Source organism: Cavia porcellus, unplaced genomic scaffold, assembly GCF_034190915.1.
Source record: "Cavia porcellus strain 051 isolate PalLab524CR breed Dunkin Hartley unplaced genomic scaffold, mCavPor4.1 scaffold_22, whole genome shotgun sequence".
Classification (NCBI taxonomy): Eukaryota; Metazoa; Chordata; class Mammalia; order Rodentia; family Caviidae; genus Cavia; species Cavia porcellus.
Genome location: NW_026947505.1, coordinates 13,351,425 through 13,377,953, shown reverse-complemented (window position 1 = coordinate 13,377,953; position 26,529 = coordinate 13,351,425). Strand labels below are relative to the sequence as shown.

The window sequence follows — 26,529 nt, the reverse complement described above, 5'->3', positions numbered from 1 at the left end:
ATAGATTACATATTGTCATCTTAGAAATAGTTGTTCAAGTTACAAAATTAAAGCATACAAAGTAGACATTCAAACAGTGAGACTGCAAACAATTCTGTTCAAAGATCCAACAAAAACTCAGTAATATGGTTATCTCTTATATACTTAAATATACATGCAGTTATATCCTTTAGAGCACTTTCTTTTCCCCTCTTTTTTACAATGACAATTACACATTTTGGTTTTTATTACTCTCACAGTTCTTATTACTTGAGACTCAACTTTTTGATGTAGCCCATTTTCAGTGGGAACCAGGTTCTTTAAAAAAAGTAAAAGAGTAATTTTGCATGGTTGAACCTATGATGTTTAGGGTATTGATTTGTGAGATTCATTTGAGCTATCTTTTTTATTGTACTAAAGTAAAATATTTGGCTTTTTGAAAAAATTGTTAATCATTTCATCAACCACATTTGGCTTTCCCCAATTTTACAGGTCCTGACATTTTGGCCAAGCTTTGTATCACTTAGCTCTATGTTTTTGCTCCTGATTCTCACTGTAAATTTGATTAAAACTAGCCAGCAGTACCCATTATATCATGAATTTTTTGGCTGCCCTATTTCTTTTTCTGCCAGATTCACTAACCTTAATCTCAGTCTCCCACAGAGTCTCAACATGGGAAAAATGACGAACCTTTTTCCAGAGTGTAATATGCATGGCCTCTAGTCCAGTTTTTAATAGAGTCCTTGTTTCCAATTAAAACCTATGCCTGGTTTGTACTGTTGTGTTATTTTGATCTTTTGAGCTCTGACCAGAATTATCCATCCTATTTTGCCTGTAGCGTTCCAGGCTTTTCTAAGTCAGCAGCTCCAAACATTTCTGAACTCTTTGTGCAAACCTATTTTAATGGCTTCAGGACCACGTAGTCAGGTAGAGTTAGAGCAATGACCCCACAGATTTTCTGTGTTTTCTTATGTTAGTATTCACAAATGTGTCTTTCACAAATTCCACTGGTTTTATGTTATTGAAATCATTGGCATAATAATGTTCATAATATTCCCTTATTCTTTTAATCTTTTTATTGTCAATAATATCATCAGAGATCATCTTTTGGACTTGTAAATGTTATGTATTGTTGATAGAATTTGAATTATTTCTGCTTTTTGTTTCCTATTTTTCTTTTTCTAGGTTCTTAACGTGGAAACTTAGATGTACGTTTTAAGCCCTTCTTCTTTTCTAATTCATATTTATCATTACCTACTACTTTATTTCCATGATGCAAGTTTTGATTTGGTGGACTTTCATTATCATTTTTCCTAAACTTACATTTACTCATGGATTTATCTTTCACCCAGAGATTATTTAGTTGTGTGGTTTTTAATTTTCAGTGTTGGGGATATACTTTATATATGTGATTGCCTTTGTTTTCTAAATTTATTCAATGAGGTCATAGACCATGTTCTGTAAAATTTCAGTGTGAAATCTATGAGCATTACAGACCAGCTTATAGTCATTGTGGCAGATGTTCTAGGTGCACTTGAAAATAATAGCACAGAGGATTGTGAAATAAAGTTATATATTTTTAAAGTTCTTCCACTTAGTTTTAGGTGTTATATTAAATTTGGATAACAGGTAGGTTTAGGGTGTATAATATAATATTTAGTGTTAAATGGAAACCCTAGGCATGAATGAAGTAACACAATCCTGTGTGCCATTGTCACCATTTATTTTACTTCTATGCCATACTATAACTTTTTCAATTTAATTATGTTTTCTTCAGTTGTCTCTCTTTTCAAGAGTTAGGACAGAAATAAAAGAGACATCTACACATTTATTTACATTTATTTTACTGTTTATTTTATTTTGTAGATCTGAGTTTTCACTTGGTATTCTTACTGTCAGCTGAAATACATCCATAGTATCTGTTGTTGATCAAGTCAATGGTGACAAGTATTCTTAATTTTTGTTTATTTCACATATTTCCTTTTTCTCATGAAAGCATGTGCAATAACTTGATTGGGTCACTGAACAATTCTTTCCTTTTCAGAAAAGAGTCATCCTTTCCAGAATCCCACATTTATTTTTAAGAGTTTCAATAGCACATGGTCTGAAACAAACCTTTGTCAAAGTCGTCTATTCTTCAATGAATATCAAATGTAGCACCACTCTGATTGCTAGCCATGGACTCATTTTCAGTCACCTGTGTTGTCAAGGACGACTAGAAGCTTCTACTCTAGGTGTTAACTCAGTTTAATTTTTGCTAGTGATATTTTTCTCTATGGGATAGAGGATACCAAGTTATGGGAGTCAAACATTTTCAGCATTTCTGTGTTTACAGCAGAGACGATCACTTTAGGAAAGCAGGTTGCCTGTGTCAACTTAAACCGTCAAGATGACCGTCTGCTCTTCCCCTTACATTGTTTTATAGAAAGTTATAGGATATACTCTATAAGCTTACATTACTATATGGAAAGTTACAAGATATACTCTGGGAGCTTACATTATTACATACAAAGTTATAGGATATACTCTGGAAGCTTTTCATATTGATTCATCACTTTTTATATAATTTTGTTGATGTTCAATGGACTAGCATATTCACCAGTTAGATGAAAAATCTTGGCTACTCATTTCATGTCTTACTGTGATATCTTACTGTGATATCTCCCATGTGCTCAGTAGAATACTATATGTAATTTATTAAGAAATGATTGCAGACATTTTAACTTTGCTGCTTTTTGCTCTAACAGGTCTATGGAAATGCAGGACCTGGCAAGTCCTCACACTCTTGTTGGAGGTAGTGATGCTCCTGGTAGCTCCAAACTGGATAAACCTAACCTCAGCAGCACATCGGTCACCACAAATGGGACAGGAGGTAAGTGGGTCACCCCAGAGATACCCAGAGTCCCATCTCACTGTTTGTTTTAATCTGACATTTTAGGGATCAGCTAATAAATATCTTTTTATCAATACTAAAATTGACATTATATAGGAGGAACACATAGTTAATACAGTATTTCTTTTTCTGTTGTTTTCTTGAAATCTGTGTTGTTAAGGGAGCCTAGATCATCCTAAGCAACATTCTGAGGGCCGGCAGGAAGTCTTCCTGTTCTATGTTTTTATACTTATGCCACTTTTTAGACTTACTGTGGCTTTTAAAAGGAAGTTAGTCTCATTTTTCATAAAAATAATTAATTTTAAAAATGGTTTTTGAAATACAGAAATACTCATATCTGCTGTATTTTCTTTTCAAAGAGAATAATACCATAGTGCCTAGTATTTATTTTGAAAAGGATTTTATTTTTCTAGGTACTTGTTTTTATTTCATTAGACTATCATTGCACCATAACATATGGTAGCAGGAACAGCTATTATTTCAGATAGTCATCTCTACTGTTTTTATAAAATCCATTCAACTTGTCAGAGATTATGATCTAATTCTATTGGCTATGTATCTCAGGGACTGTGTATATGTTTACACATGTACAATTCACAAGTTGCATTTTGAATTATTACAACTTTGAAATTTTGTAGATTTAATTTAGCCAATTAAGTAAAAGTTTGTGACTTCATTTTACTTGTAAACTTCATTTGACTGAATGTTAGCATTTGCCACATCATATTTTCTTTTAAATTTTAACTAAATATCTATGAAATCTACACACCTCTTCCATTTAATGTAGAATAACTATGCCATCTAAAATTTTCTTTGTCAAGTTGTGTGCATTGCAACTTACTTGTATTTAATGTTCCACAGTAAACCCTCTGTACATTAACATTATCTTTGTTATATTTGTCTCTAAACATGCATCTATAATTTCAGCTAATTAATTATGGGATTACAACTGTATAAGAATATTTAACAATGACTCCTAGAATAAGAACATTTACATTTAAACTTTAAATTGAGTTCAGAAAGTAAGATTGAGACATTCACGTACTCTGGAATTGGACCTTGGCTTGACAGATGATCATATATATATATATATATATATATATATATATATATATAGCTGAACTAAAACAGACCTGATTAAGTGAAATGTACAAGCCATACGGTGCAGTTGTAATTTTGCTAAAAGGTCAGAAGCCAGACAGGCATTGAAGATTACTCGTACGCACAGCAGGCATTCAGACAATGAACTCTTATGCCATTCCTGTTCTCAGGGGACAGCATGACTGTTTTAAATACAGCAGACTGGTTGCTGAGTTGTAACACCCCCTCTTCCGCAACAAGTACGGGAGATAATGGTACACTGCATGTGTTTGGGTGTGCGGATTTGCCCCTCTGGTTTGCTGTCTGTTGCTATTTCTGTCTGCACCTCTTTTCCATGGTCAGTATTATAAACAAGAAGTTGTTAATATACCTTTTAGTTGTTTATGAATAATATTTGGTGCAGCTTTCTTATCAATTGATGCTCTAGTCTTAGTTGGCTTAGATCAATACTGTTCTTTTCTTAGTTTTTAAAATTGTTTTGCAAACACAGAGTCATATATTGGTTGTTTTTGAACTGCTTACCACTTTCTTGTATGCCAATCAGAGTAGTAGAATCAACGTAAATGTGTAATATATAACAATTTAATTACCTTGCAACGCATAGGCTGCCATAATTGAAATTAAAATTTTAAGATGGATAAAAATATTTGCTTCTGTACAGCCTGTTATAACTATTCCAAAGTACCTAAAATAACATTAATAGTCAATATTGCATTACTTTAAAAATTCTCAGTGGTGAAAACTGTGGGTTTAAAATTATAAATGAATATTCAGACCCTTTAATACCTTATCCTATAAATATTCTTTATGCTCATAATGGAACAAACAAATTTTCCTCTTACTTCAAATGTCAATATGCTATCAAAATTTGAAAATTAAAACAAAACTACTGCTCCAGAACCACGGTTTTATAATTAAACAGGAAAGTTTGTGCCTATTGGAAATGGGTTTGTCAAGCCAACAGGCAGAAAAAAGCAGTTTGGCCATAACTTGCTCTCTCTCAGGTTAAATTAGAATATGACCAATGAATAAAGAGTGCTTTATTACACTCACCAGTTATATTGTTTATCGTTTATTTCAAATACTTTTCATTTTCATACTTGAAATGTAATTTTCAAACTTGAAAACATGTCAGAATTCAGTTAAGCCGAATGTGGGGATGTGTTTTGGATAAAGAGCCAGGTAGTAAATATGCTTGGCTGTGTCGGCCATGGGTCCCTTTCACATGCTTAGCTGTGACCCTGCTGTGCAAAAGCGGCCATGCGTTGTGGCTGCGTGAAGGAGCGTGGCTGTTTCCCAATAAAACTTTACTATGGACCTTGAGATTAAAATTTCACGTAATTTCTCTATGTTACAAAGTATTCAAAGTTCGTTCATTTTTCAGTTAAAACGTTAAAAAGCATTAATACTGCAAGAGCTGGCTCTTCGAAAGCGGTATTACTGTAATCTAGGCAACGGTATACAATAGTGAATATAAACAAGTACTATTTAGTAATTACATCTCATCTGAAATGTGAAGTGTTACATTTTCCTGGTTTTCAACATTATGTCATGCTTCATCTGGCCACGTGGAAGGACAAAGACTTGTGTGTCAGGGGCGCTGTGGATCTGGGTCTTTGCAGTGCACTCACTCGCTGTGTCACCCTGAATGTGTTCCTTAACCTTTCTGGGTTTCGGTTCCTTTCTTTATATAAAATATAGATCATAATTGCTGCAAGACTGTTATTTTTTAGCAATAGATACCATCATAGTTTTCTTCCTGATATTAAATATTTCCATAAGAATTTAGCAACAATTTTTAAGGAAAATAAAAACATGTACTGTGTTAAGAGACTAATATTTGGCAAAGTGACAAATCCCTTTGCATTTAGATATGTGTATCCTGGACCAAAGCCAAACTCTTAGTAGCAAAATGTTAGCCATACTTTGATTATTAGTGATACAGTCCTAGTGGCATAGTGACATTCAAGCTTTAAGAAATTTTAATGACTTACGGCAAGTGTTATAACACAAACTCAACATTTGTTGTATAATCTCTCCTTTTGAGAGTGAACTATTTTATTTTCAGTTCTGGGTTTTGTTGTTAGAATTGGGTCACCTTAATCCTAACTATCCAATTATTTTTGGAGAGATATACTGGAATCGATATTTTCTTTCAAATTTTTATTATTTGCGAATTTATTAAAATGTGAAACATGAAAGGTAGAATAAGTGCAATCATACCTTATCAAACAAATCAGTCATCAGGTTTTGTCAGCTTCTGTGAACTGTCTTTTAACCATTCAGTCTGCAATTGAAACCCAAAAACAGCCGCGAGCGGCACTTCAACAAGTAAGCCCAGTTGTACGCAAATGAATTTGAGTTTTCTGCGATGGAATTTTAACTTTGTGAAATCGTCACATTACAAAATATCATTCTTCTTTTGATATTTTCAGTAATTTATAAAGAAAAAAATATCCTTAGCTTATGAATCATATAAAAACAGGCCATGGGTCAGATTTACCTCAACCCCTGATAGGGATTTACATGCATGTACATGAAACATGTTATACAAATAAAAATGCGTGCCACTTACAGAAAATCTTCTACCAGATAAGGGTAATTCTAGATTCTAATTTGGTAAATGTGTCTAGCATCCCAATAACTATACTTCGTATAAGAAATGTCCAGGTCTATTGGGCATGCTTATGACAGTTTCTGAAGGAGCGAATCTTCACTTTCTCACTTACTAAAATGTGTTGTGCTCCTAGGATATGTCAGACTCTGTGCTAGAAAGTGGGAAAAGAGTAATCTAAAGAACAGGCCACGGGCTATCCAGAAACGGAAAGTCCAACAGAGGGAAACAGGTGAAAATACTGAGTTCCGTGAAGTATTGCAGGCAGATACATGGCAGAGGGAGACAGTATTTGATTCTGCATAGAGAGTGAGAGGAGGCTTTGAAGAAGAGATTTCAGGGAACTGAAAATCAGCCATTGTGACCAGCTGTGTTGAGTTTCTTAAACTTGGGTTCAATCTATAAAAGAATCTTACAGAATTTTAACACATGGGTGATTAACTCAGGTGTAATAAATCTATTTGTGAATGTTATTTGTGCAGTAGGACAACCTACTACTGTGACTCTACTCTTTTAGATTTATTCAGACTGAAAATTATAATTTATTTAGTCAAGTTATTTCATAAAATTAAATTCTTTATGGTTAGTTAGAAATGAAAGACATTAAGTCGTTCGAAGTTTTTCAGACAAATGAATAAAAAACTATGCTGATTATTAAATCTAGTGAGTAATGCTTAAGAATTCTCTGCAATGTTATAAGTTGGAAGATTTTTGATCTAGATTTTCCTGCAATTGTTTATAGAAGCTAATATCAATGTATCTATTCATATTTTTTTAAATGCACACCAATGTAAGCACAGATTTCTGAAATACAAAATGTAAATTACCAGGGTCACCATTCAAGGATTCAGCTTGATATTGCAAGAAATGAATTTGAACTTTGAGTTAATGATAATAAAATGGAATTCTTTCAAAAGTTCTAAAGGTAATATAAAGAAAAGATAAAATTTGTTTGGAAAATAGATGTATAGGGATAGGGGGACAGGGCTGGGAATTTAACTCAGTGGCATAAGTGCCTGCCTGGCAAGCACAAGGTTGTGAGTTCAATACTGATTCTGCAAAAAAAAAAAAAAAAAGGAATAGAGGGACAAAGGTGATCCTGTAGACATAATCAACACCTGAAAATTATCACAGCTGATTTGGATTTAGTCTATTGATGCAAATTATTTTTAAAGCTAAAAAACACAAAGTTTTGCCAAATGTATATGTGCATATATCGTGTATATCTGTAGTATATATGCATATATGTCTATATCTATATTACTTGTCTCTATGGAAAGCACCCATGCTGTAAGTAGAAAATTTGTCAAAAGAACTATTAAATATGCACATATTGTTCAACATAACAGTTCCATACATGTGATGTAAAATTATTTTATTTCACTTTTAGAGAAACAAATATTCTCATTTATTTCAAGTATGTATTTCAAGTTTTCAAGAACAAAGCCTCGAAACTTTCCAACTATGATTGTTGTTTTGAAATAACAACTTTTGATACATGAATTGAAATTTTCTTGAAAAATATAATGCTTTTCTCCAATGCAAGGTTTTGGCTTCTATTTTTTGGTATGGTGTGATTTTAGATACTGTCCTGTAAATAAGTTAGAAAGAAAAAAACTGTCTAAAATTCATGTCAAATTAAGAAAATCAAGATACAGATTAAAAACATGATTACACATTTCAATGTATATACATTGAACGGAGAGTTTTAGAAAAGTAAAGGGCAAATTTGTCTTATTAATGCACATCATCCTTGCATATATTTAATAAAAACTGTTCTGCTGTTAGGAGAGTTAATAGTATCTTAAATCATGAAAACAAAATAATAGACAAGAAAATAAATATGCTTCAAACATATTTGGAACTTCAGTGAAAATTACTTCCACCTTACAGCTTTATCTGTAATTATGATACAGGTACATGTCATAATGGCAACTTGTTTTATTAATATCAAGATTACATTTCTTTGTTCTAATCTATTCTTAATTCTAATTAAGAATTTTTTTATTATTTTCTATTTCTTAATTCTAATCTATTCTTAATAGCTAATAAAATAAAGACTATTGATTTCATTCTGGGTTTCCTAACATTTAAACAAAGTTTTAATTTCTTTTTCTGATACTGGAAATTGTACTGAGCTACATCCCAGATTTTTGTTTGTTTGTTTGTTTTTTATTTCTAGACAGGATCCCGAATAAGTTACCCAAGCTGGGCTCAAATTGTTATCCTCTTACCTCAGCTTCTCAGAGCCTAGGTTCATATGCATGTGGCATCACACCCAGATAATTTATGTATTATTATCTAATATTACTTTTCCTTAAAAAATAAAACTAAAATAGCTTTGCAACTTTGGAGCTCAAGAGATGCTGGTTATGCTCTCTTAATGGAACATTTACTGACTGTGATAATATAATTGAGTTATTTCCCCATGTTTTTTTGTTCTGCCCTTACCAGCATAGAACAAATAATAACACACTGATGTTCATTATTTTCTTCCAAATGTTACCATCAGTTATTGGTTGCTGTAAAACGTATGCATTTCAGTACATTAGTGTGTATTAACAGCTGTGCATCTTGTCACATATCTTCTAGAGATTTCTTTTCTCAATAAAATGACTGAGTTTTTTCTTTGACTATATACAGACCATTAATTTGTAATGAAAGATGTCACCAGTATGGCATGTAAGATCAAAAACTCTCTCACTCCTCTTTTAATCACTTGAAACTCTCAAATTGAACAGATTGTAATCAAAACCAGTACTAAGATTTTTAAATCAGGTCTCAAAGTTGAAATTCAAAGGAGCAACACGAATATCTTATGTCTGACCTGTAGAACTGTTTTGTCAGACTCAGCTCACTTTCTATGCTCACCCCAATTCAAGAGTGAAATCTGCTATGTATAGTAGCATAACAAATCTATTTTACAAGTATCATTTATAGATCCAGCTGTGTTTGAATAGGAATTTAGCCACAGTTGGAATTTAAAGAAACTGACTCTTGTCTTCATCTTGCTGAGGACTTTGGACTGTGTGTTTTGTCATAAATATCAGAACTACATCATAGAGAGTAGCCTTTGCACACATCTAGATCATTCTCTGGGATTTCCTTATACAGGTGAGAGGAATCCTTTGTTATTTGGTGCTACCTAATGGAAGTACAGCCAAAAGACTGGATTCTGCAAATGTACCACCTGGCTTCAAATCCTAGCTCTTTCCAGAAGTATGAATATGTCCAGGTTATTTTTAATTTTTATTTTCATTAGTACATGTCTGCAATACACAGTGATTGCATTCATCATAAGGAGTTGGTGAATCTACACAACACATCTTCATTCTTTTTTTGATGTCCTTTTTTGGTCTCCTTCCCTTGGAAAATGTCCGTCTCCCTGTTTTTTTTTATTATTTCATTTAGTTTCCTTTTTCATGTGAGAAAAACTATCATTGTTTAATCTCATTTATCTGATTTATTTCACTTAACATTTTGTTCTCAACACTTCTGTTTAAAATAGAATACAAAACATTAGCCAGAGCAATCAGGCAAAAGAGAGGGAGAGGTACAAGAAAAGGAGGCAAATTACCATTATTTGTAAATGACATAATCCCCTATGCAGAAGACACAAAATTATTCCACCTAGAATTAACCAAATTCAGCCATATGGCAGGATACAAAATGAACACACACAAATCAGTAGCATTCCAGTACACCTGTGGTAAATTCACTACAAAATTCAGAAAACTATAACTAGGAAGGTGTTCAAAATTATCATGAAAAGTTAAATAATTGGGAAAGTTATCTATCCTTTCTGCACTTTAGTTTTCTGTGCTGAAAAATGAAGACAATAATGTTGTCTGCTGACTGAGTGACTGAATTAATATCTATAAAGCATGAGAAGAGAGCCAGGAATGTCTTTGAGACCTTATCCTAGATCTGTTTTTAATCTACTTTTAAATTTGCTGCCACTTCTTTGTGTTATAAACTATTTCAAGAGGAAAAAATAGAACATATTCTTTAGTATTCTATTCTAGTATCTTATAGTTTCCATTTTTAATAAAGCAACCCCAGTGGTTTTATGGGAAAGATAATCTTCATTATCAGAGCCTCTGGGAAGAGCCATTGGCAGGAGCATAAGCCATTTTCATGTCTGAAGACAGCCTGTTATAGAGGAAAGATCACAAATTAGAGATCTGACTTCGGATCTTGACTCTACAGTTTTCTGCAGTAGAACTTACACAGACTCCTCAGCCTTCCCAAACCAATTTCCTTCTGTACAAAATAATGATTTGTGCCCACCAGAGTTGTTTAGAGGATTAACTCAACGTACATGGTCTAGCACATAGTGAGCTCTAAATAATTTTCTAGTGATATATAAGCATTGATTAACCTATAATGCGAGCAATCATGCACATTACCACTGGAAACTAGTAGCCACCAATTCATTCTTTTTCATGACACAAAATGTTAGATTCATTTCTTAATATTGTTAGTATTACAAGATAGGTCAACCTTAAATTTATCTTTTGCTAATATAAATAATGTAGCATCTTACTTCTGCTTTCCAGCCTTTACTGTTCACCTCTGAATCTTGCAGCAGATCATTTTATTATTAAATCATAGATGCTAAATTAACCCAGAGCTCACTGAGGGTCTGGTTCACTCATTCTTGTGAAAGGAGTATAATCACCAGTTAGTACTTCTCTAACCAAGTAACACTGCTGGCTTGATTGGTTGGTGGGTGCTGCATGATCCTGCTGTTCTTTTTTATTTTAGCAGATTCATTCATAGTTGGCTAGTCTTCAGCTCTCTTTTTTATAGTCTACTGCTTGCTTCTAAGTTATTTAACTGCACTCTCCGATTTATAACTAGCAAACACAAGAGGTGTTGAGTAGAAAATAAATTATTTTATTCCCTCAGTGCTATAATACATGAAGTAGAGTTTTGCCAACAAAGGGAAAATATGGTGTGAACAAATGAGAGAGGCTTTATCACCAAGCCCACTCTGCATCCAATGGCACTAATGTATGCCAGGTTATTTCACTGCCAAGGGAAGGTTTTGCCAAAATACACCATGTGGAAGCAGAAATAACACATTACAAATTTTTTCAGAAGATGTACTTGCTGCTATAGAGATTAGCTCTTATTCTGTGTTTCTCTGGATTACACATAAAAAATTATTACACCACTAAAAATAAAAGTCCAGTGCTTTAAGGCTCCTTAGTCCTTTTTAATAGCAGAAAATGTATTGAGTACTTATCTTTCCTCCATCGTATGAGTAGGTTCATGGTTTCTGATTTGCATATTCCTCCATGTGCTCTAATGCAATCATCTTTTACAAGTATCTTCCTGGAAAACGAAATGTAAGCTAGTAAATCTTGTTATGATTTGGATTAAATGTGCTGATTCCTCTTTTCTGTGTGCTTACTGTATCAGAGCGTGCCGACCTGAGTTTAAATACAGATAGAGTCCTGCTGTTTCACTTCTTAGAGTTGACAGCCATTAAAAGCCAAACTCAGAGAAGTAGCCTAGCCTGAGAATTTTAGAATAAATCCTTTATAAATGCATGCCCGTTTACAAGCTAAATTAACAAATCTTTCCTCCTAGCTTCTCAAGTTTTCTCTTGCATGCCCTGTAAGCCAACAAAATCACTAGTAGAACAGTCAGGGTCTTTGATATAAATTTAGAAGTAAAACTCACGTGTACTTATTCTTCTACATAGTGTCTCTTCTTGCAGTCAAAACAGAGCCTTTGAACAGCAGTGAAACCACAACCACGACTGGAGATGGAGCGCTTGACACTTTTACTGGGTCAGGTAAAACCTTTAGCTCATGTGTCATTTTGTAGACTTTTGGGTACGCACTCATCTTGCGCCTTGTGAATAGCAGTATAAACGTGGAAGCTGTTAGGACTCTCGCCTTTGTAAGATCCCAAATAACTTCACTTCTTTCAGAGACCAAGTTGTTTTAAAATTATGTACTTTTTAGGAATCACGTTGGGAATGGTGTGAGCTAGTTTTTAGCTGATGGCGAAACAATCCCATGGCTTTTGTCACTCGAGATAGGCAGAGCTGGCTTCCTTCCTCATTACTTTGTACAGTGTTTAGTTAATTTAATAATTAGGTCAGAATAGCCAACTTCACTCCTTCAACCTGCCTGCTTCAATGACATTAAAAATCACCTTCTGTCCATCATTCTAGATGTAAAACTATCCATTTCTAAATAACCTTGTTTCCTCTTTGGGTTTAAAGACTCCTCCTGTGTAAGCAGCTGAATGATGAGTATTAAAGGTTAATGGGCTTCTGGGGAACACATGCTGGTTGCATTAGAACCCAGCTTCTGAGAGCAGCCTGCGCTTCAGAAAAAACAATAGTGTGTCTTCAAGCGTCAATCCTCTTTAAATATAAATAGTGGTAACTCCAGGCTGGGTACAAAGAACATGGATTAAGTTGGCTTAAAGATGTTTTGTTAAGCTACAGGTATTTTGTTTGGCTTCTTATCCTGTGAGAGGATTTTTTTAACGTGAGAAAGAACGTGTATTATCAGAAAGGTGAACATTAAACCATTACACCTAGAAATGTATTTATGGCAATTAAATGATTCTTTTATTTGGCTTTAATATACTTTATAATTTGTCCCTGTTCTCATGGGCAAGGATTTTAGGTGGTTATGATTTATGTAAAAAAAAAAGTTGAAATGTGCCTTGGAAATTAGTGTCATGTTTCCTTTATATTTATGGATAGAGATGATCCACTTTTACTGTGTGCAGTTAGAAGTAGTTGTTACATATTCACATAAATGTTAGTACTCCAAACAGAAATAAGTAATAGTTCATAAACCTCATATAATACTCAGATTAGCCAACCCATATCCTTCTTAGCAGATCATGTGCCTCCTGGCAGATACATGAATACCAGCTCACTTGTTATTCTGTATTGCTCACGTGTGATAACTCTTGCAAGTTTTCTGTAGAGTAACTGTATGAATGAGATCTTATGAAAAAGAATAGAATGGTGAAGTAATTACTGTCATATGTCAAATGTATACGGGCCTTTTAAAAGTTGAATTAAAAAACTATAATGTTAGTTTCAGAAAGAATTTCAGAGCTCTCTGATCCATTTTTACAGACAAGAATACCCAGGTAATACAGAAAAGTCCCGTATGGTCAGGGCCCCACAATCAAAGCCTCACAGCTGGTCAGCTGGTCAGCAACAGAACTGGAACCATGTTGGATAATCAGTCCTAGGTTCTTTCTCTTATACTTCATGGCAAAATACAAAAAAACAGAAAAATAAAAAGGTGAAAACAATTATCATATTTGAAATCCACTCATAGGATCTTTGTAGACATTTTCCCGATTTTCTTCTTAGAAATTTCTAGGCCATGTTAGTCCAATAAAGTAGCCACATGCCATATGTGGCTAGCAGATTTAAATTAATTAATGTATGATAAAAAAAAAGCATTTTGTTTGTGATCAGACTAGCCACACTTCAAGTGTTTATTTGCTGTCCATAGTTAATGGCTACCATACTGGACACCCTACTTAGAGCCCATATCCTGTGTCATGGAAGGTTGTGCTCCACAGAAATGATTTAGGGCCTAGATTCTTGACAGCCACATTGTTAAGTTTTTGGACTAAGTCATTATTGGAAGGGAGCTATATTCTTGCAATCTGCATTGCAAGATGTTCAACAGCATCCCTGCCTCTTCCTCAGATGCCCTTAGACCTCTATTTGTGACATTTTGAAATGTCACCAGACATTTTAAATGTCTTCTGGCAAACAGAATTTCCCCACTTCCTCTCCTATTGAGAATCACCATCTAAAGTATGGTGGTAATGACATAATATGAACAAAAATTTTAAATTGCTTAACAGCGTCCTCTGGGAAACTGATCGTAGGTATTTAATTTTTAAAGTTACTTTTGAGAATAGTTTTAAGATTATCACTGCTGCCTCCTTCCCCCAATCCTCCCAGAAATCATAGAGGTTAATGAGTTGAGTGGTTTGGGTAATGTCTTTCTATAATTAATTAAGTGGTAGTGGGGAATATGACAAAGATCTTTCACATTTGTATCTGATAGCTCACACATCTTTCTGGAGATTAATTTGCCTTTGTAGGAATGAAGTCTTTATTCTGCTCAGCATAATCACAATTCACTTCTAATCCATTTTTTCTTGTTTTCAGTTATCTGAACATATATGCATTAGAATAAAATTTTAGTGAAGAAGCACAGACTCCCATTTTTCTCATACGACAGTTTTCTGAGACAAAGTTTTTATCTTTTATTTTTAAAATGAACAAATAGACATTAGCCTGAAATTGTAGTGATGTCTAGGATTATTCATTAGAAAGAAAAAACTTCCTACACATTCAGCACTGTGTACATGTATATGGCATTTTTTTCTGAAATATGAGATCTTGCTTTCTGTTTTATTTAATAAAATCTGCTAGAGCAAATGTTTCTTTTTGTTCAGTGTCTTTTTGGAAAAGCCTTGTATTTTTTAATCTTGAGAAAAAACAACTAGTATGTATAGCCCAAGTGTTTAGTATACAAAGTGAAGTTCCTTTCAAAAAAAATATAAATCAATCAGGAATTAAGCCTCATTTGACCATATATATACTAAACAAAATACTTATTGTTGTGAATTAATGGACTAGACTGTATTTCCTGTAGAATAACACTACTATTGTAAAATATACATTTAATGTTCATGGGGTATAGTACAGTTTGTTCCCATTAATCTGATTTGAAAGTTTCAATATTCTTTCAGGTTTGTAGGAAACTAAATAGAAAATTAATGGCTTATTGGTCAATTTGTTTTCAACTTTATATAGAAAAATTACTTAAATTTTGGTTCCTGAAGCTATTTAGAATGTAGCACTTTTGGTCATATTTGATGATTTTCAAAACTGACTTGAGAATTTCAGGAAAATGTGATTACTGCTCTATTGCTGTGAAAACTGAAATATGCTTTTCATAGACTCTCTAAAAGGCAAAATAGCATTTTAAACATATTAGATTCTGTATGTTTATGATGCAGTAGATCACAAGGATACTTAACAGTATTTGGATATAGAATATATCGTATTTCAAAAAATAGTTAGCAACCTAAACCTATTTGTCACTTTTACAATTCTAAAAGTTTAGCTCTAGAATTATTATGAACAACTTAGGAAGGGCATAGTGCTTTGAAGTTTAACTATGATTGATTAGACTAAACTAATTCCAGCACTGCATTGTGTACTACTTTAATCTTTTTGAAAAGTGAATGAACAGCAGATGGCCTAATAAAGACACTCTGTGTGCTTGCCCAGTATGGATTGGCTCTGAGCAGACTGACTCAACACGCTAGAGTCCATATATTTCATCTGTCTTAGTCAAGGCAGATGGTTAAGTGAAAGAAACTTCCCAACTTTTGGATATATTCCAGTATGGGGTGCATATTTGGAAGAAATGTTAATACGGTATGGCTTTGACTTTTAAGTTCTTTGCATAAAAGTATTATCTGATAGCTCAAAATATATTTGTAAATATACTTGTTACCAAATTTTTTGTTATTAAGGTTAAAATAAAGTATTACAACATCATTCGTGCTTTGTAAGTATTGGACAATTATTACTGTACTAAGATACTATAGACTGCATTTTTTACCAAATCTGATTGATAAAATGAAAATAGAGAATAATAACATGTTTAATGTTAGGAAATGAAGGTTAGGACATCAATTTTTTAAAGTTTGTTTTAATTAGAATAAATATGGATGCAATATATTGCCACTACACTGGACCTAATCTAAAATTTTTTAATTTAAAAATTTACTTTTATACCACAAAAGTTGAATTACTCTATGATCAAGGATATTTATTCATAGCATATCAACACATAAGAGCTGCTGGTGATTTGAGAAAATGAAAGAATGATAGAATGATTTGTAAAAGAAATATTAATTTCATGATCTTAGAACAAATCTGGAAGCAGTTAAACTTGGATGAAGTTTTTAAAAAGCTATTTGTTTTTAGAATATGAGTTTTAGAAAATGAATTGATTTACCAGTTTTAAAAAATGAATAAATTTTTAGAAACATGTATTTAGTGTGGCATTTCCTTTCAATTGGTTGCATATACTCTAGTGAAATGTGTTTATGAAACAACTTTTTGTGCACTGGTTTTTGTGTCTTACAGTAATAACAAGTAGTGGCTACAGCCCCCGATCAGCGCATCAGTATTCCCCACAGCTGTATCCTTCCAAGTAAGTGGTCAATAGATTCAATCTTGTTAGAAAAATTGCTAGAGTTACGGTTATTAACCTTTATTCACACCTTTAAGTTGGAAACCATTTATGTATATAAATGCATATTAGTTCAATGTATAGGTGGATAAATTAAACATTGTCATAAATGTTTGTACAAAATAAAAATAGAGACTTGACTTCTTCTGGATATTTCTTTTATTCTGAATAGTCAGAATACTTTGAGGAAAGTAAATACAACATTGTTAATGAAAATTCAAAAATACCAGTTTAAAGAAAATATCAAGAGATCATACTTTACCCAATTCAATACTTTGTAATTCTTTCCATTGTTGAAATATTTTTATTGGATTCCAAATTAGAATAAAAACACTTGTGAAAAATATGCTGTATTATCTTTGTGACTAATGTACTCAATGTATTGAGAACAATGTTAGATATTTCAAATTGAACTATATTGGCTATGTATCTGAATTTGTTTGGGATCAGCTAAATCGACCAAGATTTAGATTCCTGACACATACACATTGCAGTATTATGTGATTTTCTGCAACACAGAGATGCCCCTAGGAATAGACTGGGGAGTGGAAGTCCCTTAGGGACATTATACAAAACATGGCAGGATATAGTTTCCATTTATTCTCAGAAAAACCTTCTTCTGTATTATTTTTATAAGATTTTTAGTTTTTGATAGTGAATTCTTGGAAGCCCTTTCTGATAGACTTTGGTGATCACTGTCTATCACTGGCCACTCATGATGACTATAAATATGCCTCCAAGTCTATTAACCGTGATAGACTGTCATGTCTCAGTTTTGCTCACCTAGATATTAATTGTACTGTTGCTTTAGATGCAAACAAGAATTATAGACCCGAACTTTAGTGACTTTACATATAACATCGAAGCCAATTTTCTCATTTTAAATACGAGCTATTGTCTTAGGGAGTTTACATTATTTACCCAGAGTAGTTTGTAGCAGAGCCGGGGCTCCTGATGTTTAAACTCTTTCTTATATTGTTAAACTTTGTTGTGGATAAAGAGGAAGATTATTTCCTGGATATTATAGGGTTTCACTGAATCTAAGCTGTCTGAATTAATGTGCAGTCTTTGTTGCCACAGTAATGCTATTTTTCTGATATTTAGGCCCTATCCACACATTCTTTCTACACCAGCAGCTCAAACAATGTCTGCCTATGCAGGCCAGTCTCAGTATTCGGGAATGCAGCAGCCAGCGGTGTACACAGCCTACTCACAGACAGGACAGCCCTACAGCCTGCCCACTTACGGTATTTGATCTCTGTCTTGTTCTTTGGTTAGAAGCAGGTAAACCTGCTCACTGGTAGCTTTATATTCTCATGTAAGTTAGTGCTCAGTGGGAGATCATCTTACTAATTAAGTGGTTTGCACATGCATTTCCAAAACAGATCTGGGTGTGATGTTGCCAGCCATCAAGACAGAGGGTGGCCTTTCCCAAACTCAGTCACCACTGCAGAGTGGCTGCCTCAGTTACAGCCCAGGGTTTTCTACCCCACAGCCAGGCCAGACGCCTTACTCCTACCAAATGCCAGGTAAGTGGCCACACGTGAAAACTGTTACGTTGGAATAAGTTCTTTGAATAGGACTCGGTGGCTGCAGACTAAAAAATAGCCAGTCACAAAGACGCTTAAATTTTACCACTCCTTACAGCCATAACAAAAGAGCAACAACTAGCTAGAAGCATGCAAATAGTTGAATATACATCAAGAACCATCACTCACACAAAATGTGAACATGTAATAAGCTGCATAATATCAGCAGGAACCAAGTCCAAGCGAAGTCATCTTCAGGCCAGTCACTAGGTCTATCATTCATAGGTTTGATGTCTGCTGGAGTAATTTAAAAGATTCTGAATGAAACCAATATTTTCTTTTCAATATTCCATAAAAATGTAATGCTATTTTGATTGTAATGTATTGCTATTGTATTTAGAAGGTAGTACTTTTCTTTTAATTATCACTGATTAATTCCCTATTTGATACAGTATTTCTCAGTAGAATTATGTATATGTTTTGCCACATTTTATCCACATCTCATCCACTGTCCTCCATATACAATCATTTGAAAACTTTTTCTCACTTTTGACTCCTGGGCCAGGGATTTAGTTCAGTGGCATAAGCACTGCCTGGTAAGAGTGAGGTCGTGAGTTCAATCTCTGATACCAAAAAAGAAAAAAAATGTGTTTCAGCTTTATGTAATAGCAGAAAAATTTCAATAACAGTTAAAAAAATTTTTAAAAACTGGTTTTATTTGTTCTTTTGTCTAAATTGTTCCATTATATATCTGGGGCTGTATTAATTTATTTGAACTAACTCTATTTACATCTTAGTCACTTGACTAAAATTAGACAAGATGATATTTATGGTTCTTTTTACCTAGTAGAAATATGCTTCCCTGCATACCATTAGGCAAATGTCCTTACGAGCTGTGATTAAAAAAGTACACAGTGAATGCTGCTGCCAGGTGCCAAAGGGTAGGCCCATGAAAACATGACAGTGTGTATGTCCTTATCACTGTGAAGTCACTGCGTGACTTCGAGCTCTTCTCCAAAGTCAAAATGACCAAAGAGGTGAATAGTTTGAACTGATTCAGTACATCAAGGCAGCCACACAAAGCAACTAAAAATATTCATGAAAGAGGACTTCAGAACTCCTTCAGAAGGTGACAAGAGTGATGGAATAAATGTATTCAAGCGGGGAGTATTTTAAGGAGGGTTAAAAGCAATATATCGTCTACAATAATGCATTTTTTAAACTTGTACATACCTGTACTATTTGATCACACTTGGTGTAACCACAATTAGCAGTATGACAGTGAGCATGAAGACATTTTCATTTGTCCCCAAGCATTATCTTGTTGTCTATCCAAGGCCAAGTGGACCACATTGATGGCATATTATATCGGTAATCAGAACATCTTGATAAAACAGATAATTAGTGGCTTCCTAGTGTTTCATTGTACTCCTGAAAAAATACTACCCATAAGGACATATTTAAGAGGAAAAAAATTATAACAATAATCTGTCTTCACTTATTTTTCCTAGTTTTGAAAAATGATCAAATTAATTTAGGACCTTGTAGTTTTTCAGGACCCTCAACTCTTAGATTGGTGTAAACAATTCTTCCTCAGTTCTGACCTGAGCTCACATCTCTTGTTCTAAGGAAAGAACATAAAAGAATGAGAGTAGGAAGCTGCCAGCTTCCTGACAGTTCTAAGTGGGATCTATGTGTTTATTTCCTAGTGACTCCATCCAAATGTTTAATTCTGTTTGTTTTCATATGCAAATTCAGTGGGTATGAGTTGAAAGTTCTAGTTGTTTTCTGAAAGAGTCTCAGCCGGTGCTGTATTTTATTTTTTGAGTTCCCCGTACTTCTAGACCTCCACTCTTGGCTGTTAGCTCCAGTCCTGGGGAAGACTGACCCTGTTTGCTCCTGTGTAGCCTGGCACTTGCACCAGGAAAGGCTTCACCAGCCATCACAGCAAGAGCCAGAGCCATTAACACTTAATTTATAAGTCTCTTTACTTTAAATTTACTGGCTTCCAAATATAGTTTCCTCACTGAATTATGCAAAGTTTGTTTTATTTGGGGGGGGATGGTTTGGGTTGTATGAAAATTTTATTTATTTTCTAATTTATACATAATTTACCAGTTTATAGGGTATCCTGAGATATTTTGATAGAGGTATACACTGTGTAATGTTGAACGAAGGGTGATCCAAACATATAGTCAGTGAATGCTTCGTTTTTTAAACTTACTACAGTAGAAGACACATTGTCAAAAACAATAGGATGAGAGTTACGAGTATTTTAAGAGTAATTCATGGCAATATGTTCTTTACTGCAATTTTTAGTTTAACTGTTCTCTGTACTTTTTATCATCCCTATCCAAGTCTTCAAATATTTACCATGTGTGATAAAGACACTCAAAATCCTTTGAGCTTTTTAAAAAATATAGAATACCTCATTATTTATGGTCACCGTCCTGTGGACTACCACACCAGGACTACTTTCTCCTCTCTGTAACTGGTGCCTGTTGACCCACCTTTTCCTGTCCTTCTCTTCCCCGCTCAGCCTGTGATAACCACTGTTCTTTCTTCCTTTGGTGGTGGTGGTGGTGGTGTATTGCAAATCGAACCCAGAGCCTTGTGCTTGCCAGACAGGTGCTGTGCCACTGAGCTATGTCCCTCACCCTTCTCCTGTAATCTTGTAAGCCATCATTTTTTTTTTTTCTTTTAAGATTCTTCAGGGAAAATGAGGAAAAAGAAAAAGGAAGGGAAAAGAAAATATCTAAAATTATATAAACACACTTAGGATAGCTAAGATGATTGTGTTACAAATTCTATAAGTTCTTGGAACAAAACAGTTAACATTCATAGGATTGGAATAATTCTGCATGTTAGTATACAGTGATCTGAGGAACTCTTGAAGATCATTATGTAAAATAACAACCCCAGTTATGCTCCAACCACCTTGTTTTGAAGGCCTATGTTGTCAGTGTTCTGGGCTCTTTGCTATTGTTATTTATTTGTCTTTTTTGTTTCGTGTTTTTCTAGAAATGTGTTTTGTTTTGTTTTATTTTTCCCTCTAATTCAGAAAGGATAGTTATACATGTAGAGACTCACACGTGCATAGAACTTCTCCTAAACAGTTTGTGAGAGTTAATTATACAATGCATGATGAAATGAACAACTACTTTGAAGAAAGAGACACTATGGTACCTAGCACTGATTGCGTGGCATCATGTTGTGAAATACAGCAATACTATTATTCTTTGTTCAGAGTATTTTAGTCTGTTTTGTATTGTTTAATTTCAACATACGTGAAGGTATAGACCGTTATTTTGAAGAGAATGAGAGACGTTATGACAACCACTCTTGACTTCACTATCGTCTGGTCTTAAAGACCTAAAATACCTTTATTATTCTGTTCTGATCAGTTTTATACTATTTTGTTTTGTATGAATTCACTGTATGTGAAAATATGGACAACTATTTGGAAGAAAACAAGAGACAATATGATAGACAGTGAAGATCTCCTCTTATCTTGTTTTAAGATCTGTGTCTGTTACATTGATTCCTTCTGGTCTGCTTTGTTTCATTTTGTTATGTTTAATTTTACTCTCTTTAAAATAAAATTTTAAAAAATTTTAAAAAATAAAATTATGTACGATAAGAAAAAAATAGATTCTTCGAATGAGTGAGGTCACGTGGTTCTTTCCTTTGTGGGCCTGACTTACTTCACTCCGGTTCTGTCCATGCTGTTGCAAGTGACAGGACTCCATCCTTTCTCCTGTTGAGTTTTATGAAGCCTTCTAAAATGCAATTTGTAAAAATATCTAATAAAATAAAATGAAGTTTGTTCTTTGCCTCCAGGTTCTAGTTTTGCACCATCGTCTACTATTTATGCGAATAACTCAGTTTCGAATTCAACAAATTTCAGTGGTTCACAACAGGTATAGTAGCTTTTTGTATTTATGCTTTTTTTATATTGATTGCAGATTTTTGAATAGTATCATATGTGTTCTTTGGAAAGTGTACCTTTTCCGAAAATTATGTTTCCTTATTTAAAGTTAAATTAGCATCTTAGAGATAGTCCAAAATTACCTATTGAGAATTTTTGGAATGCATGTTATTCTCTTTTCATTTTCTTTATTCTTATTTCAGTTTCTTTACTTTCTTAAAATTTGTCTATTAACCATTTAATTTGCAATCATTTAAATCATGTGCCATGTAATTATAAAATACATTAAATACTTTACTGTTACTTTAAAACTATCTTAAATGAAGTTTTCTTACTACTGATAAAATAGTTACCATGAATATTAATTAGTAGACTAAATATTAACCAATAATAGGATTTTATTATAGACTACAAGACATTTTCATTTCAAAAAGATATCATTGATTACCAAAACTACTGTTGGCTTTCTATTATTAGTTTTTTTTAAAATTGAAAGTTTTACTTCCATTATTTTATTTTTTAGTTCAATGATTTCTCTGATTAACTGTTTGGTTTCTCTTTTCTGATAGCTGTGTTTTTTGCTTTACCCACTGAGCCTGCATTTAGTAGCTCTTGTTCCTCTCCATATTTATATTTATTACTGTTTCCATGAGTTTTTAAATCTAACCTGCTAAACTAAAAATAAGTAAATCCAGCCTATTAGTAGTATGTGTTGATCAAGAGTAAATGTCCCTGAATGAGGCACCTGACAGAGATAAATTTGTGAGTTATGTTGACATCTCAGAGCCTTTCTTCATTTCCTGATTTTCAGCCATGTTCAGCAGAGTTGAGATTGAAGGGTAGTTGATACTAGACAAGCAGTATTTTTTAATGTTTAAGTTTTATTTATTTTAATTTTTATTTGTACATACTTGCACTACAAAAAATTGCTTTCATCACAACACACAACGCACTTTCTTTTCTCGTACTCTTTCGATTCCCTCTTCCTCTCCCCCTCCATCTCTCCGTTCCCTTCCCCCATCTCCCTGTTTCTTGCTATTATCTTTTATTTTGATCTTATACTTTGGGGATTTCTCATATAAGAGAGTATTTAAGCTTGTGAGTTTGATTTATTTCGCTTTACTATTACTTTAATGCTATCTCTGTGCTTTTAGATATTTTAAAATGTTTTTATACAAGTGCTTGCATGTCCTATAATTTAATTTTGCTTTTTATGGTTTTATTAGCATCATCCAAGGCCTAGAGGAAATTTTGATTGTTAAAATAGGATAGAATTAAAATATTCTGATAAAATTAAACTGAAACTTGACATTAGGAAAAAATGTTCATAATCACTAAACATCAGAAACACCATATATATTTTATTTTTAAAAGGTAGAATTTAAAAACAGACTGATAGTATAATTTCACTCATCTATTAATATAGCATATATTTATTAAACATGTTGAACATTACATTTGTGAACTAGACATTGCAGATTCAGAAACAGTCTTTGGCTCCTGCTTTCTCAAAAGGCAGCCTTCCTAAAGTAAGAGAGTAGGACATACTGACCGTCGTAATAGGACCACACACTAGGCAGAAGGTAGTGTGGGGAAACACTACTCTATTCTATTTGAGAACATCAAAGAAAGATTCATAAGTGCAAGAAAGCATATTTACAAAACCGGAATCGTAGATGTGATGCAGTTCTATGTGAAGATTTAAATTGAGTGGGTCTGGTATAAGATTCAGTTTTCACTTTGGGTGGTGGTCTGAGTGCCAGTTCCCCTTTCTAACAAATCCTCAATAGTGTGACATCTTAGGTCTACACCTGGGGAACGGGGTGTCATGTCAGTCTCGTGGAACTTGCATTCTCCAAAGGGAAGCTGACACACAATGAATGTAAGTGAAGGAGGAGAACAAGATATTAGTAGATCTCTAATTCTGAGCAGGGGAGGTTCTGCAGAAGCCTTCTTTGTGGGAATGATATTTAAGCCAAGACTTTTCAGAGTTAGGTAAAGAATGAGAGCAAGAGTTTTCAGGCAGGGGAGCAGCGAGTTCCCCAGGGGTGTAACTGCAGTGGAGGAAAGCTGGGGTTCAGTCAGCAGAGGGAGGAGGGCGTGGGAGACACAGTCAGAGAGGTACCGACCAGGGCCTGCTTGGTGAGGACCCATGGCTTACAGGAAGGCTTTGGACACTGTTCCATATCCAGTAGGAAGCTCTTGAAAGGCTTGGAGGAGGAGAATAGCATCAAAAGACTGACATTTTGAAAAGATTATTCTGGTTTCAGTATCTTTGGGAAAAGCGAATGGCAACAAGGAGATGAATTTCAAACTGTGTTGCCTGCAACAGGAAGTGAAGGCAGTAGCTTAGCAGGGATGACGAGAGTGGAAATGAAGAGAAAGGGAGACCTTGGAGATGGGGTTAAGTAAGGAAAGATTTCCTGTTCCCCAGCAGTAGCCAGGGGGCCTTTCCAGGCTGCAGTTCCCTTTCCCTCTGAGGGCATTGGCAGGCTAGCCCAGAGCGGCAGCACAGATGCTACAGGGGACGCCAGGTTGCAGTTCCAGCTCCAGAAATCACTAGCTGTGTGACCAGATGCAAATCATTTAATCATTCCAAGCCTCAGTCTTTTTCAGTGTGAAATGGGCATGATAATAATCCCACAGACAAGGTCACGAAGATGAAATAAGCAAGTTTATTTGAGCTCTTAGAACAATGTCTTTTGACCCAAAGTCAGCACTAAATGTGGGCTGTCACTGTTGACGCTGAAAAAATATGTGTGCTAGAACCCGCTCAAATATTGACGAGATTGTCCCCTTGGCTCACAGGTAGTGGCAGGGAGCTTTAAATCTTTAAATTAGCAGACTAATAGGCTTTTTGCTGTATGCCGTATTACTGAATCCTTTCTGATAACATGCATACTTACATATCCACAGAATTTCCATTTTCAAAATGATATCGAGCAAAGATCTTTGTCCCCTCAGATCTGTCACAGCAGGGGATCATAATCCTGACTAAAGCTATGTCATCACTAATAACATTTTGGGCCAAAACATGGCAGATATCTTAAACACCATTTATCATAACGAATCCTTGCTTATCATCTCAGTGTTTAAAATATTTTCAGGGATCATTCTTATCATTTTAAGGCTCTTAAAAAAACTTCTAATGAAAAGCAGGTTAGAGGAGTTGATTCAGTGATTCCATTTTTGTCTGTAACAAAGGAGAAAGCTAAATATTTGAATGCTTCCTCGAAGACTTGAGGTCAAGGCTGCATAGCACATAGTTGTGAAAGAATGGATAAGTCTCCCACTCATCTGCATTTATTTACCCTATCCCTCCTGCCAAGAAAATGAGATTAGTATGGGTAGCCTACAAGAACAAAAATTTCCAAAAATGCACACAGGTATGTGTAAAAACAGAGGAACAGCCTAACTCCTTGCCGATTCTTATAAGATAGATAGATAAGAATTGAGTTCACAAAAATGAACCAATTCGCTCTCCTTTCCTCCTCTTGCATTGCATGGATCTCAGTAATCTAAATCCTTGGATAAGTTGCATGCTCCCTTTAGGCAGTTTAAAATCTGAGTACTAGACCTGGTTTGCGAAAGCACGGGGAAGTTAATTACTTTGTGTACATACAGATAGCTCACAAAAGAGACTTCACTCATTAGGAGCACCTCAAAGCTGTAAACTCTGAAACAAACGGAGCTGGATATTAATCCTTCATGGAGGTTGTTTTTAGCATCTCGGAGGGTAATTTCTTGTTCAAACACACATCTCAATTATTGTTTCAGGATTATCCATCCTACACAGCCTTTGGCCAAAACCAGTATGCACAGTATTACTCGGCATCAACGTATGGAGCCTACATGACATCCAATAACACTGCTGACTGCACGTCCACATCAGCCTCCACTTACCAGTTACAGGAATCTCTCCCCGGGCTGCCGAGCCAGCCAGGTACAATCTCCAGCCCACTGAAATACTGCTAAGTGTTCTGTGGTTTTGAGTCACTAAGTGAAAGTGCGCACTTCAAAAACATGTCTGAGAATTCCAGATAATTGTGCTTCTGTTTAACCTGCGTTAACTTCCCTGCATAAAATGAGGCTTTTCTGGTTTTTTTTTTTTTTTTTTTTTTTTGTCTTTTTCCTTTTTATCGGTACCAGGGATCGAACTCACGACTGCCTGCTTGCAAGGCAGGCGCTTACACCGCTGAGCTAAA

The 26,529-nt window shown here is 34.4% G+C and overlaps 1 protein-coding gene across 9 annotated transcripts in view; it reads left to right on the top strand.

Moving 5' to 3' along the window:
• Eya4 (EYA transcriptional coactivator and phosphatase 4) overlaps window positions 1-26,529 on the top strand; it is a 259,542-nt gene that overhangs the window by 187,204 nt on the left and 45,809 nt on the right. For 3 of the 9 annotated variants that reach the window (XM_013147997.3, XM_003465621.4, XM_013148001.2), the window contains 8 exons: window positions 2,727-2,851; window positions 4,144-4,212; window positions 12,301-12,393; window positions 16,762-16,828; window positions 17,972-18,114; window positions 18,253-18,396; window positions 22,237-22,316; window positions 26,102-26,267. In XM_013147997.3, coding sequence (XP_013003451.1) covers window positions 2,727-2,851; window positions 4,144-4,212; window positions 12,301-12,393; window positions 16,762-16,828; window positions 17,972-18,114; window positions 18,253-18,396; window positions 22,237-22,316; window positions 26,102-26,267 — 887 coding nt within the window. The remainder of the gene's footprint in view (window positions 1-2,726; window positions 2,852-4,143; window positions 4,213-12,300; window positions 12,394-16,761; window positions 16,829-17,971; window positions 18,115-18,252; window positions 18,397-22,236; window positions 22,317-26,101; window positions 26,268-26,529) is intronic. The other 6 variants (XM_013148003.2, XM_013148004.2, XM_013148006.2 and 3 more) reach the window with 4 other exon arrangements.